This window comes from Fukomys damarensis, unplaced genomic scaffold (genome assembly GCF_012274545.1).
Source record: "Fukomys damarensis isolate Sample0158 unplaced genomic scaffold, DMR_v1.0_HiC HiC_scaffold_27, whole genome shotgun sequence".
In the NCBI taxonomy this organism is placed as follows: domain Eukaryota; kingdom Metazoa; phylum Chordata; class Mammalia; order Rodentia; family Bathyergidae; genus Fukomys; species Fukomys damarensis.
The window spans coordinates 35,109,105-35,122,567 of record NW_022900939.1 but is presented as its reverse complement, the minus strand read 5'-3'; the positions used below and the strand labels follow the sequence as shown (position 1 = coordinate 35,122,567).

The 13,463-nt window shown below is 39.0% G+C and overlaps 1 protein-coding gene across 1 annotated transcript in view; it reads left to right on the top strand.

Moving 5' to 3' along the window:
* Col12a1 (collagen type XII alpha 1 chain) overlaps window positions 1–13,463 on the top strand; it is a 106,928-nt gene that overhangs the window by 16,898 nt on the left and 76,567 nt on the right. The window contains exons 12-13 of the mRNA XM_010617912.2: window positions 896–1,168; window positions 10,089–10,361. Coding sequence (XP_010616214.2) covers window positions 896–1,168; window positions 10,089–10,361 — 546 coding nt within the window. The remainder of the gene's footprint in view (window positions 1–895; window positions 1,169–10,088; window positions 10,362–13,463) is intronic.

The window sequence follows — 13,463 nt, the reverse complement described above, 5'->3', positions numbered from 1 at the left end:
TAGCTAAGTAGTTGTGAATCTGGCCTTTGGACCTCACTGCCCTTCCAGACCCCTCAGGGAACATCCTCAGGGAGTGTCCTTCTCCACGGCCACTCCCTGGGGCAGCCCTGCTGCCTTTCTGGCCGGCTCTGCTCTCTGTCCATCTGCTTCCTCCTCTTCTTTTCTTCCCTTGGAAGTCACTGCTTCACTTTACTCTGTGTTGCTGGGCGTCTGGGATTTTTTTGCGCTGGGCGTCAGAAGACTGGCTGGGTGCTGTGTGCCAGGGGAGGTTCGGGCACTTTGAGACACCTCAGAGATGACAAGGCCAATCTCCTAGGAAAGTTAGGAAACCCCAGAAGTCACAGCTGTGAAAGGAAGAGTCCCCCAGGGGGTTTGTGCCCTAAGGTCTGTCTCACTTAGCCTGTTTCTTCTCTTACTTTTCTAGGGTCAACGTCATTTTTATAATTTAGTGTTTTTATCCTCTCAGCATTATTTCCAGGTGATTATCTTTAGGTGTTTATAATGTTACACTGATGACGTATTTTCACTGAAGACGTATTTTCACTGAAGACTTTGGAGGAGTGAAAATCTACATTGTAATATTAATCAACATGGATATATTTTATAGTGCTTTGTTCCACTTTTAGGGGAAATTTAGGGAAAGTATTTTACATGAAAGATTTTGGCACAAAAGATTTTAACCTATGTAAACTCAGAGAAGGAGTCGGATATCTTTCTCTGTTTCTACTAACGTTCAAGGCCTGATTTAGGAGTGTTTACACTTTGTTGGCTGGTCAACAATTTAAATTACTATGGATTCACACCACATATGAATTCATAGAATGCACACAGCATTTTTCAAGTAATTTTATTAAGTAATGGTTCTGATGTTGTTCTTGTCATTTTTCAAATGAAGTTAGAGGGAATCCAAGAGACTTAAGAGTTTCGGACCCTACAACATCTACTCTGAAGCTATCTTGGAGTGCAGCACCAGGAAAAGTGAAACGGTATCTCCTGACATACACCCCAGTGGCAGGAGGAGAAACTCAAGAGGTCACTGTGAGAGGAGACACAACTAACGCTGTGCTGAGGAGACTGAGGGAGGGGACGGACTACTCCTTATCTGTGACGGCCTTGTATGCCTCTGGGGCCGGAGATGCCCTTTTTGGACAAGGAACAACTCTCGAAGGTAATTACTGTCACATTTCTGAAATCTCTGAACTTGCTTGTGATTCTGCATTGAAGAAGCTTAAAATGTTTTCCAAGCATGAAATCTAGCCAATGTACAACCTCTTTTTTTTCTTAAAAGGGATTTATACTGAGAAAATGAATATGCATAAAACTGCCTGTTTTTCAGAGATGTAGATTGTAAGCAACTGAGGAAAGTTAAACTTGATTAGGAAGAAATGTCCTGAATGGATAGTAAGGCCACAGAAATGTGTTAAGGGGGCTGGGGGTGGCCAGCAGGGGAGTAAATGTGCAGTGGCTGAGGCCAGGGTGTTTTGGGGGCCTCTGAGGATGAAGAGAGTGCCCAGGCTGCCCAAGATCATGTAGCAGCGAGTTCTGTCACCCACTGCCAGAGAGGAGCTATTTTTTTGACTTTCTTAGGTGTCCGTTCCATCTGCCCTGTGCAAAGGCACTTGTAATAGTGTGAAAACATGAGAGCCCAAGTTTTGGCTGGCTTTCTAAGTGATTCCTAAAATGAAGATCCACTGCAGACGTTCACACTGATGCAGGACTTGGCACAGTCAGTAAGACTGGTCTCTCTCCTTGGCTCGTTAGAGTTAATTCCCAGAGGGCTTCATGAGTGTTTTGATCTTGTGAGATCTATTGGCAGCTTGGATTTGACTCACAACAGCTAGGTTAGTGGTGTAAGTTAGAGGAAATGTGAAGTTAAGTTAACCACGATGACAAATCGTAATGCAAAAAAAAAAAAAAAATTATTAGTGAATGCTATAATGAACTTGATTAGTAATAATGTATAGCTTATCAGGCTTTTCTTTTTATTGTTGTATTTTATATTCTTTATTTTAATTGATTACTGTAATAACATAAGCCTGAAATTTCTTTCAGGGTGTAAAATCATAGTGATACTAAGCAAAATACCCATTCCATTTGAGGGTTAGGGGCCTGGCGGGTTGCAGACATTAGCTGAGCAAAGCCTGTAAACACTTCTGATTGGACACTTACAGACTTAGTCAAGAATAAAGCACAAATACATGAAAAATCATGCTAATCAAAACAATAGTAGGGCCGGGGATTTAGCTCAGTGGTTCGGTGGCCTTACTCACAAGTGCAAAGACTGGAGTTTGATACCTTGTACCAAAAAAAAAAAAAAAAAAAAAAAAGTAACCAAGAGTTTATTTTCAATAATCCATGCAATCTGTTCTTTTGAGAGGATTAAAAAAAAAATAAAAGGCTAAATTCCAATGTGTAGGTGCTGGTAACCAGAAGAGCCTGGTTTTGCTTCTTAGCTGTGTGACTTTGAAATACACCTTGGGCCTCTGAGCTGCAGTTTTTCCATCTGTCAAGAGGGGCATCCTCCTCCCTGGGGTTGTGATGGAGATCAAGTAGGAGAGTATAAGAGGCATTGTTAGGGAACTGGAAAATACTACATGTGTATACAGTTCACTGAGAGGAAATAACCTGCTAACTTTCCAACTGATGCCCAAACATGGCTTTCACAAATGTTTCAGAGATACTGAGTGGCTGCATGCAACCTTTGCCAATAAGAGGCTGAAAAGAAAGTTGTTTTAACTGCCGAGATAGAACCTAGATAATAAAAACATGTAATATTTACATCTGCAACAGCACTTGGAATTTTGGAGTTTTCCTTTCTTTTTTGACCTTCGTAAGTCCCCCTTTCCATATGTTTTTCACAGGTTTTCAGCCCAGGGAATGCCTTGGAAATAATTCAATAGTTTCCCCTTTGTTTGTACCTTCTAACCTTCTGATATACATCTGTACTTTCTTGCTGCTCAGTCAAAATATTCTTGATTCTAAAAATGAAGGTATTTTTGCCAATAGTATATTAAACATCTCATAAGAGAAAATACACACATATGTGCATATGCATTTGATCAGAAGGTATCACTATGGGAGATACACAAGAGGCAAAACACATTTAAAAAATCCCAGTTTTTCAATTCTTGAGAAGGAAGAAAGCTAGAGGATTCTCAAGTTTGCAGAGAAATATAATTAATTTGTAATTACATTATACCAGTCAATTTTTTTTCTGGGAGTGGTGGTGCATGCCTGCAATCCCAGCACTCTAGGAGGATCTTCGTTAGTTCAAGGCCAGCATGGGCTACACAGTGAGACTCCGTCTCAAAAAAAGTCATTTTTTTTTCCAGTGAAGGATCTCACACACACACACACACACACACACACACACACACACACACACTGCTGCCAGCCTGATTTTATTAACATATTTACCCCACTGCATTATCTGTGGTAAACTCGACAAATATGTGAAAGCACAGTTGTGACTAAATTAAAATAATAGAAGCTTTCTGTCCCTGGTTATTCCATTTCATTTTATTATTTTAACTCAGCCAAATCCACATACCATACACAGGAATAGGATCTGATGGTAAATGCAGGGACTGGGAAGCCCAGAAACAGAGCCAAGCAACCGCCTTGGAGGCTGCTGCTTTTCTAATCTGTTTTCCTCTTGGGAGAGGAGGTGGTAAGAGCAGACCTGGAGGGAGTGTTTCGTCTATCCAGACGCTCCAAGTCAACCCACAAGAGCTTTCCATAGGTCGAAAATTTTAGATAGATTTCCCCAAAGGTGTGCAGCTTTCAATTCAAAGAACCAAAAAGTTTCTTTAAAAAAATTTAAAAAAAATTTAGTACGGTCCACAACAATCTCTACCTTGAATCTCTTCTGTTTTTTTAATTTTTTAAAAATGCAGCCGATGATGAGAAAATTCCCATCTCTGGAAGGGAGATTTGTTAGCCTGGCACTGGGAAGGGGAGGTCCACAGTGGAGTAGTGCTGTAGGCCACTGAATCCCAAAGGCAGAGTTTATTACTATTTCAGATCCAAACTTCAGAGGAACCTGAGCACACACCATTAGGTTTGATTTACCCTGTTTTGTTCCCCTCCAGTTGTTGTTAAAGTAGGTAGGCTTAATGTAATGACTAAAACACTGCACATACATGTCAATGCACTTGAAGGCTTGATGGAAACTTTTTAGCAGTTACTGTTAATACATAGAGTGAAGAAAGGCTCCTTTTATAAATCTCTGCATGAATAATTATTTTTGTTCAGAGAATTGCCACAAATGAGTGAAAATATCAGTTTGGAAATACTATAGTTCTCTTACATTTTTGAGTGTTGTTTTTTGGCAGTGGAAAACTGACTTTTCAGAATTTCCTTTCTTTCGGTTGCTAAAACAACATGCAGTGTCCTACACACAAAGGGCTTCCTACAGACGACCAGGCCAGCTCAGCTGACATTTTGACAGGATGAGGCCATTGCCACAGCACAGGGACTCTGCATCGTGTCGAGTAGCATGGGGTTTCCCCAAGACTGCTGGCTACACAGGCTCCTGGGTTTGCTTAGATTTGCTGCTGTCTCAGCTGGACAGGTGCATTTCTCATGATCTGAACATCAACAAGGGGTGATTTATACATCTAAAAAATCATATTTTCTGGCTATAACACTGATGTTGCCAGGTAACAGCAACATGGTTGAATGGTAGCTCATAGCTTCTGTCCTGTGACTTTAATGACACATCAGAGCAAAATCTGAATCAAATCATAGAAGCAATGAGTATGGCAGAAATCTTTCTTGCTTGTGGACTCCACAACTGAATGGTAATTTGTTAAGAAGTTTTAAAGAACTGCATATTACTTAAGTTAACTTAATAAGAATGAAATTCATTCTTTGTTATGGTGTCTGTAATTCATTGGTTGTAAATCAAATGTATTTCCACATGAACGTTATCCAGAGTAGATAGTCTGTATTCTGCTCTGGAAATTTGGATGACTTGTGAGCTGAGCTCTAACAGAAAAGACAAATTGATTTAGAGGAAAGTTTACATTACATTTTCAATTTAACTTCTATTTTTGAAAGTGGTATGTGAAACACCGTGAAAGCTGGCTGGAACAATGTATAACACAAATGCAGTTTCATTTCATGATGATTAATTTTTCAGTTATCATCATTGGCTAATTTGTGTTATAATTATATTTGAATTGGATGATTACTTGCTTTTCAGAAAGCAAATGGAAAAGGGCTAAGAAAACATAGGAAAGTTACTTAAATGAGGCATTGGTTCTCTGGCTCAGGACGTGGAAAAAAATTGTGTAAGTCACCCCCTTGTCAGTGTTCAGATCATGAGAAATGCACCTGTCGGGGTGACTTTCAGTCAGATGAAAATGCCTTTGGAACACATCTGTGAGTATATTTTATAAGCAAGGCAGAAATGCCGAGTGCCACAATTTCAAAACTGCATTGAATCTTAAACTTTCAAATCTATGATGCAAATACATTGTTAGTCCTTGAACTTAACTGGCACAATAGGAGAAAGAGAGTTGATGGAAATACTACTGAGGTGGAACCAAGGGATAAAAAAAAGCTATAGATTGACAATAATAGACGATGACTCATTTGAGATAACTTCCAGAAATGTTATCTGAGATAAACATAGTAAAGGACGCATGGGCGTGTAGTCCTGAAGAGAAGAAAGTGAGCACGAGGAGATTAAGTATTATTGAAAAATACATTCACTTTGGGGAACACCTTGTACAGACCTGGCGCCATAAACGTAGACTGGAAGCACTCAGGGAGGAAGGAGGGAGCTGCTGCTGGGGCGGAAGTAGATCCAGGCCCAAGGGAAAGGGGAGGCTGGGCACACAGGGCTGCCTTTGGGGACAGGAATCTTTGCTGGGAGAGGCTGGGACCATTAGTCTTCTCACTTCTGTATTTCCTTTTACCTGCTCTGCCCTTTTGGGCTTTGCTAAGACCTACTTTAATCAAATTAAACCAAAAGAGGCCAAATAAGCTGGTGTCTGGAGTTCCTCAGATGGAGGACAAAAATAGGAAACCGAGGAAAAAATAACTGGCTTTGACCAAACTTCCTTGGCTCTGCAGTATTCAGCGCGTGCAGAGAACCAGGAGGGGTGAGGGTGGAGGACAGAGAGGGAGCGAGCCCCGCGCCATGTTTCACAGGGCAGAAAGGCTGTAAAGTGAAATCGCCTTCTGTTGTCTGAGGTTGTTCTGTTCACCCACAGGGGCCACCTTTGTGTGTGGAAATGGGACTGCACCCCGTGGTGCGCCACAGTGCTCTAGAGCCACGCTCACGTGTCCCGACTGCCCTGCTTGAGCCACAGCTGTCTTCATTTTTAAGAAGCCACATTTACTTAAACAGTTTTCTTTCTCCCTCCCTGCCTCCCTTCTTCCCTCACATCTTTCCTCCCATCCTTCCTTTTTTAGTACTGGGAATTGAATCCAGGGCCTTCAGAATAAGCTGTATCCTCAGCCCTTTTATTACTTATTTTGGGGTCAAGGTCTTGCTAAGTCACTAAGTGGCTCAGGATGGGCTCGAACTTGTCATCCTCCTGCTTCAGCCTCCCAGGTTACTGGGATTCCCAATTATGCCTAGCTAAGGAGCCACGTTTCTGAGTCAACACAGTGGAGGAGTCCTCCCTACACTGACCCAGCACATTTTCCAAATAAAGGCCTCTCTGTGGTTCAGAGAGCAGCAGAAAGCAGAGTGGGTGTGGAGAATAGAGAAGTGTAGAGTAATGAAAATCACATGGCAGATTGAAAAGATTTCAGACATATCAATACTTCAGCACAACTCTAATACTTTGATTTAATCAATGTGGGCAGGGTGATTCTAAGTACTGATCAAGTCCAGACCAAATAGTCTGCTGCCAAAGGCTGGGGTCCTGGGAAGCAACATAGCCCATGGATGTATTGCAGGAGGATTGGACTCCTGCCCGAGAGGATTGTGGGTACTGGCCAGCCTGCTTCCTGATAGTTGTACCACAGGGTGCCATATGGTTGCTTCATTTTCTTGTCTTCTGATGTTTGGCCAAACCAAGGTCCCATGTTTAAAGCTTCAAGGGTCACAGGCCTGACAAAACACACTTGTCATGCATATATTGTTTCCTCAAAATTACTTGGTTTGATGTGATGGACCACTCAGATCTGCTGGCTTTCTTTTAGAAACAAATTTATGAATGTGTTTAAGAAAACTATAAACTTATTTAGGAATACTCTTATCAAAATGACGGATAGACACGTAAGATACAATATGAAGCAATTATCTTTTTAATCTTGACTTCTGAACTGAGGTATCTTTCTCCTTTCCTGGAATCAGTTTTCTTTCTGGAATGTTGTAATGTCAATGCCTTCAAATGGGGACTTTAAATACCATGCGCAGAAACTATGATTTCCAGGGAATATTTTTTTCTGTGACTGAGGAGCTACTCACTCAAATTGATGTTGTTATGCCATTTAATAAGAACTTGAGTATTTTTTTATTTAATATTTCAATTGCAGCTTAAAATGTGCTTTTGCAGATTATTTTCAGGACATTGGTAAACCTTGAAAGGGTTTTTAATCACAGTTTTACCGGTATTTTGTTCTAGCTTTAGAGGTCTTGAAAGTGTTAAAAAAGTTGGTTGAAATCTGTGGGGAGATGTGCCTAGTGATCTGGAATCTCTTTGTTTTAAGCTCAGAAATGTCTTTGTGAATGTATTTTTGCCTCAACCACAATTCTCTTCCAACTGTTTTATGTCACAGTGAAATCATTAGCTTGTTTGTGAGATGGACAACCATTGTCATGGAAACAATGTCACACATTTAGTTCTGTAGCAAGAAAGGGAGAAAATTGCTAGAAAACATAACAATTAGGAAAAGTAGAAGCTGCAGTTATTGTTTGTGAATCATTCCAAACAAATTTGGAAGATAATTCCCACTTTTTAACTAATTTTGACTAATTATACTTTTTTGGAATGTCATTAATGTGATATTTAGCTTATTTAAATTCGGGGTCACTTTCAAGTAAGGCTATTTCACAGCAGCCATTCCTAAGTGCAACTCACAAAATTTAGAAGAGGAATATGTGGGAAAATGATGTATATTAAGCAAAAGGAAAAATGTACTACACATTTAAAACTTAAAGACTAGCTGTTGGCGTATTGATTGTCTAGAGAAATAAAAACCAGTTAACCAACCAACCAACCAGCCAAACCAACCAAACTAACCACCTCCGTAACTGAACTAAACCAAAAAAAACAACTTGAAATACACTTTTGTATTTCCTAATGTAGAGAAATAGAAAAATATCATTAGCAGACAATATCTAGTGAAGATTTTCAAATGAGAATTAGCCCCAGGTAGTTGGGGAAGAAAGTCAGGAAGTTCTTGAAAGTTAACCAACCTTTTTTACCTTTCCTTCCCTCCTTCCCTCCTTCCTTTTTTTCCTTCCTTCCTTCTTATACTCTCTTTTTCTCCCTCCTTTCCTCCTTTCCTTCCTTTTTCCCTACCTTTTCCTTGTGCTGGTGAAACCCAGGTTCTCACACATTCCAGACGTATATTCTACTGCTAAGATACATTTCCCAGAGAAAATATCTATTCTTAGTCACAGTAAAAGATGAACCTAATTGTCTTCCAGAGATGAGATGTCCTGTTAGTAATTAAAGTTATTTATAATGCATTTAGAATTTTTCACTTAAGCTTGGGCTCTGGTAGGATGTTCAGCTCCTGTTTTATTTATTTTGCTCTCTAAATTCAACCACATATGATAGGTTTTTGTCTATTGGCATTTCTTTTCATTTGTCTAAGTATAAGTAACTTTAATATATTCATTTTTACTCTTTGAGTCAAGTAAGGTAATAGCTTCTAAAATTCTTTACATATCATTTGCCTACTGTACCACAAAAACTTGTATATCATTTGCGTAAACATACAATTGCTGGCAAATTATATGCTGAGAAAGCAGATAATTTTATTGTTATGTTATACTGTGGCCTAAACTCTAGAAAAGGTAGCTGTTATAAGGTGACCTATATATTTATCTTACATTTCAGATATGAAAAAGGGGGTTTATTAGTAGACAGCTGTGCCTCCTGTTAATATGAGGTTTCTATATTTTTTTTTCCATTTGGGTTGTATTGTATTTTTTTAAATGAAAGAGCCAAAATTTAGTAGCAGATGTTTTTAATCAGCTACAAGTGGTGTGTTTTATTTTGATGACTAATCACTTTCAAGTTTTCCAGAATTGGTGGTTTTAGTTTTATGAGCGTTCAGCTATATTGAAAATTTGCACTTCTACTTTTAAAAATTGCATGAAAAATGAAAGTTTCTTCAGAATGTGATACAAAATTGTTGTAGTTTATTGTAAATCTTATCAAAACAGCTTAAATTAGATCACAGAAGAAAAAATTATGGTGAGGAGATATCAACAGTGGGCTATGTTATAAGGCAGACAAAATGTGACACAATTTTGGGCTTTAGTCACATAGTCCTTCAAATTTAATTGTCACCTTTGTCTTGGAGGATCTTAACATTCTGACCGGGTTAACAGGGCAAGTCTTATTGGTAGGAATCAAATATAATTCTGAAGTGTTGCCCCATCAGTCTCTACTAGGAGAATAGGACCCAAAGCTCAGAAAGAAGAAATGGGCTGTTTTAGACGAGTCTAGTGTATTAGCCACGTTCCTGTCTTTGGAACACAACACCCAACACCTGCCACTTAGATGTGGAGAGTCTCAATTTGGCTTATGGTTTCAGGGGATTCAGTCCAGGGTCAGCTGTCTCCAAGTTAGGAGCCCTGTAGCAGGAGGGCATGGTAGAGCAGAGATACTCAAGCTATGGCAGTCAAGAAGCAAGAAAGAGAGCAGCACTGAAGAGTAAGGGGAGAGAGGCTGGTAAAGACCTCAAGGTCACTTCCCTATGACCCACCAGATACATTCAGAGGTACACTTCACTAATTCAGCAGGCAGCTTCCAACCCAATCGAGTTCAAATAATTGAACTCAACTACCACATCTGGTTTGAATCTAGCGTGTTAGGTTGTCTGCCGAGATGAATGAATATTTAAATATCTAGCAGACTTTAAAACTTATTCCTGCTTAATTTCTTTTCTAGAACGTGGTTCACCTCAAGATTTAGTCACTAAAGACATCACGGACACATCTATTGGAGCTTACTGGACGTCTGCTCCGGGAATGGTTCGTGGATATAGGGTCTCATGGAGATCGCTTTATGATGATGTTGACACTGGAGAGAAAGAGCTTCCTGAGGATGCAATTCACACTGTCATAGAAAATCTGCAGCCAGAGACCAAGTACAAAATTTCAGTTTTTGCCACGTACAGCAGTGGAGAAGGAGAACCTCTGACTGGAGATGTCACAACTGAATGTAGGTAACGCCCCAGGTGTGCTTGGGTGTGTGTGGGAGCCACTGTACATCCATCGGCTCAAATGACATGTAGTTTAACTGCTTGAAACTTTTCCGTCAGGTGAGTTGTACTGAGCAGTTATGATTTTTAAAGAGTGTGGTTTAAATTTTCAGATCAGGTTAATATAAAAAATACAAGTTTTTGAGATACCGAATCTCTTTCAATTACCTATAGTTGTCTTTTCTTTTTAACATGGTGGATGAGCAACTAGGTAGGGTAGCCAACTTGTAAAAATGAGGACCCTTGGAGACAGAATTCAGACACATTTATGCAATAGTTTTATTATCTTTCTTTCTTTCTTTTTTTTTTTTTTTCTTTTAGTACCAGGGATCAAACTCAGGACCTTGTGAGGCACTCATGGCACCACTGAATCCCCAGCCTGGTAGTTGTATTTTCTTGATCAGGTTACTTAACCTTCCTTGTATCTCATTTTCCTGCTCTGTAGAATGCAGATAATAAATCATGTCCTTTAGATTTGCCAAGAGGATTAAATGAAATAACACACAAACCACCTAGAAATATTTAATAAGGGATAAGTGGCTACTGAGATTGTAATTTTCATGCAACAAAGCTAATCTTAATCCTCTTTATTACTATTATATTTGGTAAGGGTAAATCAAAAGCCCACTCAATTTTGTGGTGGTTCAAGTACTCCTATTTCATTAATATTCCTTTCCATGAATAATTATCATTGATCTGTCATGATTTATCATCCCATGGCTGGTGAAGGCTGTATGAAGACTTCTTGATTCTGTTTGTCTGAGTGTCAAGGATGTGTCCAAGGAGGGTCGGTGATTTTGACAATTGTGCTGTTTCGGTGGTGGCGTTGATACTGGGAGAGGCCATTCATGCAGGTGGGGAAGGACATGGGGGGAATCTTGGTGCCTTCTGCTAAGTTTTGCCATGAACTGTTCTAAAAGGTAAATTCCATTAGGAACAAACCCAAACAAAACCTAAGCAAACAAACAAACAAAAATAGTCATTTGTTAAGCTGGGGAACTTCTAAGCATTTGTAGGAAAAACCTTTATTGCTTTTGTTTTCAGAGGATTTTAGGAAAGGGGAAGGAAATGGAGCATTCCGGTATTTTCCTCTGTTAGAAAGAAGTTGAAGAATTTGGTGATTTTTCCTGGGGAGTAAAAGAGGTGAAGGTGCGGTGTGGATTTTCATTTAAGTCTCACATCCTGATTCAAATTGTCCTTTACTAAAATCTTTTGGCCTGAGTGGTCTGAGAAATTCATTTTGTTTTTTATCACTGGCAAGCTCAGTTGGATGTGTCTAAGTTTAAATTTGTCTGAATTAACCAGCTTTCAAAACAAAACAAAACAAAATCAAATCAAACTCCTTCAGGAAATTTAAATATGTGAAAAGGCATGTAATTGTGTGATTGGTTTCTGTGACAGCACATGAAATCCGTGCCTGGAATATATTTGCTGATGTTGTTTAAGAAACTGGCAGAAATTTGCTCTTTATTTTTGATGGAAATTAATTTTGTCGTGAGAGATCCCACGTTGTAAATTTAGGCCAGCTATGACACATATAGCTGAAATTATTTGTAAGACTAAGAACAAAATTCGTATGGCTGCTAAATTATGAGACTGTATATATTTAGAAGAATTAAAAACATTTCCTCCTCCAGTGTGTCTTTTTCCAAAAATGACTTAGCCTTCACATAATTATTCAGGGTTGAAAATCTCCACAAGGGATGTGTTTTAGCCAAAAGCAATTATGTTAGCAGAGACTATAAATAAAATTTTGTGTCTTAGAAGATGGGCATCTAAGAACTTTTCCATTTTGGGGGGTGATTGATTGATTTAAACATTAGTGAACAAAAAAACCTCTTCTGAACTAGAGACAGACTTGGAAGAAATGAAAGGTTCATTGCTTAGAGTGTATGAAAGCTGCAGAAATATCCATGGAAGTAAGAGCAGACACGAACCTTCCTCTGGCCTTTGCTGTGTTTTACTTTGCTTTTGTGGGAAGCAGAGCCCTGAAGAAAGGACTTTTGGGCCCAGGAATAAGCTCTAGTTTCTAGGTGGCACTGGCATCCTAGGTGTGGCATCCCAAGTCAGGCTTGCACACTTCATGGGCACTTCCAACAGGACCTCTTAGACATGCCTTTAGGGTTGCTTTTGCCTGAAGCTCAAGTGAGCTGGAACTGGGAGCCAGCAGAGGGGAAGCTGTCTGTGCCTCCTGAGGGCAGCTGGGTTAGCAAAGGTACCTGGAGAGTCTGAAAGGGCCCCAGAGGAGCTCCTAATACGTGAGAAGAACGCACAGTGTGCAAGGGGGTCACAGTATTTTATAGCACGGGGCATACCTAGCATTGACCCCCCAATTCTTGCTTTTGAGTTATGGGGAGCAAGCAAAACTTAGTTTTTCTTCCCTAAAATCAAGTTTCCTATGAAAACTAAGATGAGATGTGATGTAATTTATTTAAATTCAGTTCCTTTATTGTAAAGAGTTAATGAAAAGGGAGGAATATGAATAAGATCCACAGAATAAGTCAAGGTATGAGGTACAGCATTTAGTGTTTTTTTTTTAAACATATTTGAGTGTGGAAAGATTTTAAAGTTTGGAATTTCATTCTTTTGGGAATGTAGGTTTCTTTTTAGGCCAACACTCATAAGATTTAAATTTCTATTTTTATCAATTTTGAAGAGAAATTGGTCTGAGAATTTTTCATAATAGAGGGATATTTTGTTCCACTGAATAAAAATTTAGGAAGAAAACAAGAGTTCAGAAAATATATTTTAGTACAATGCTTTCTAGAAAAGGGTTAAACTAATTAATTTATTTAATGTTTGTGAACATTAGTAATGACTGTTAGTCAAGTAGATTATTTTTCTATGCACTATTCTTTTCCATACTATTTTCAAAACTCTAGGTAAAGTATTTATGTTTTTTGTTCAGAAATTTATATATTTTCTTTGATTCATTCACTCATTCAGAAATAGCAATAGAGAACTGAGGATTAATCTGAACAAATTTTAATGTTTTCAGAAAGCAATGAATTTGGCCAAGAGTTCTCTTAGTTTCCTTCCTTCTTTCTTTCTTTTCTTTCTTT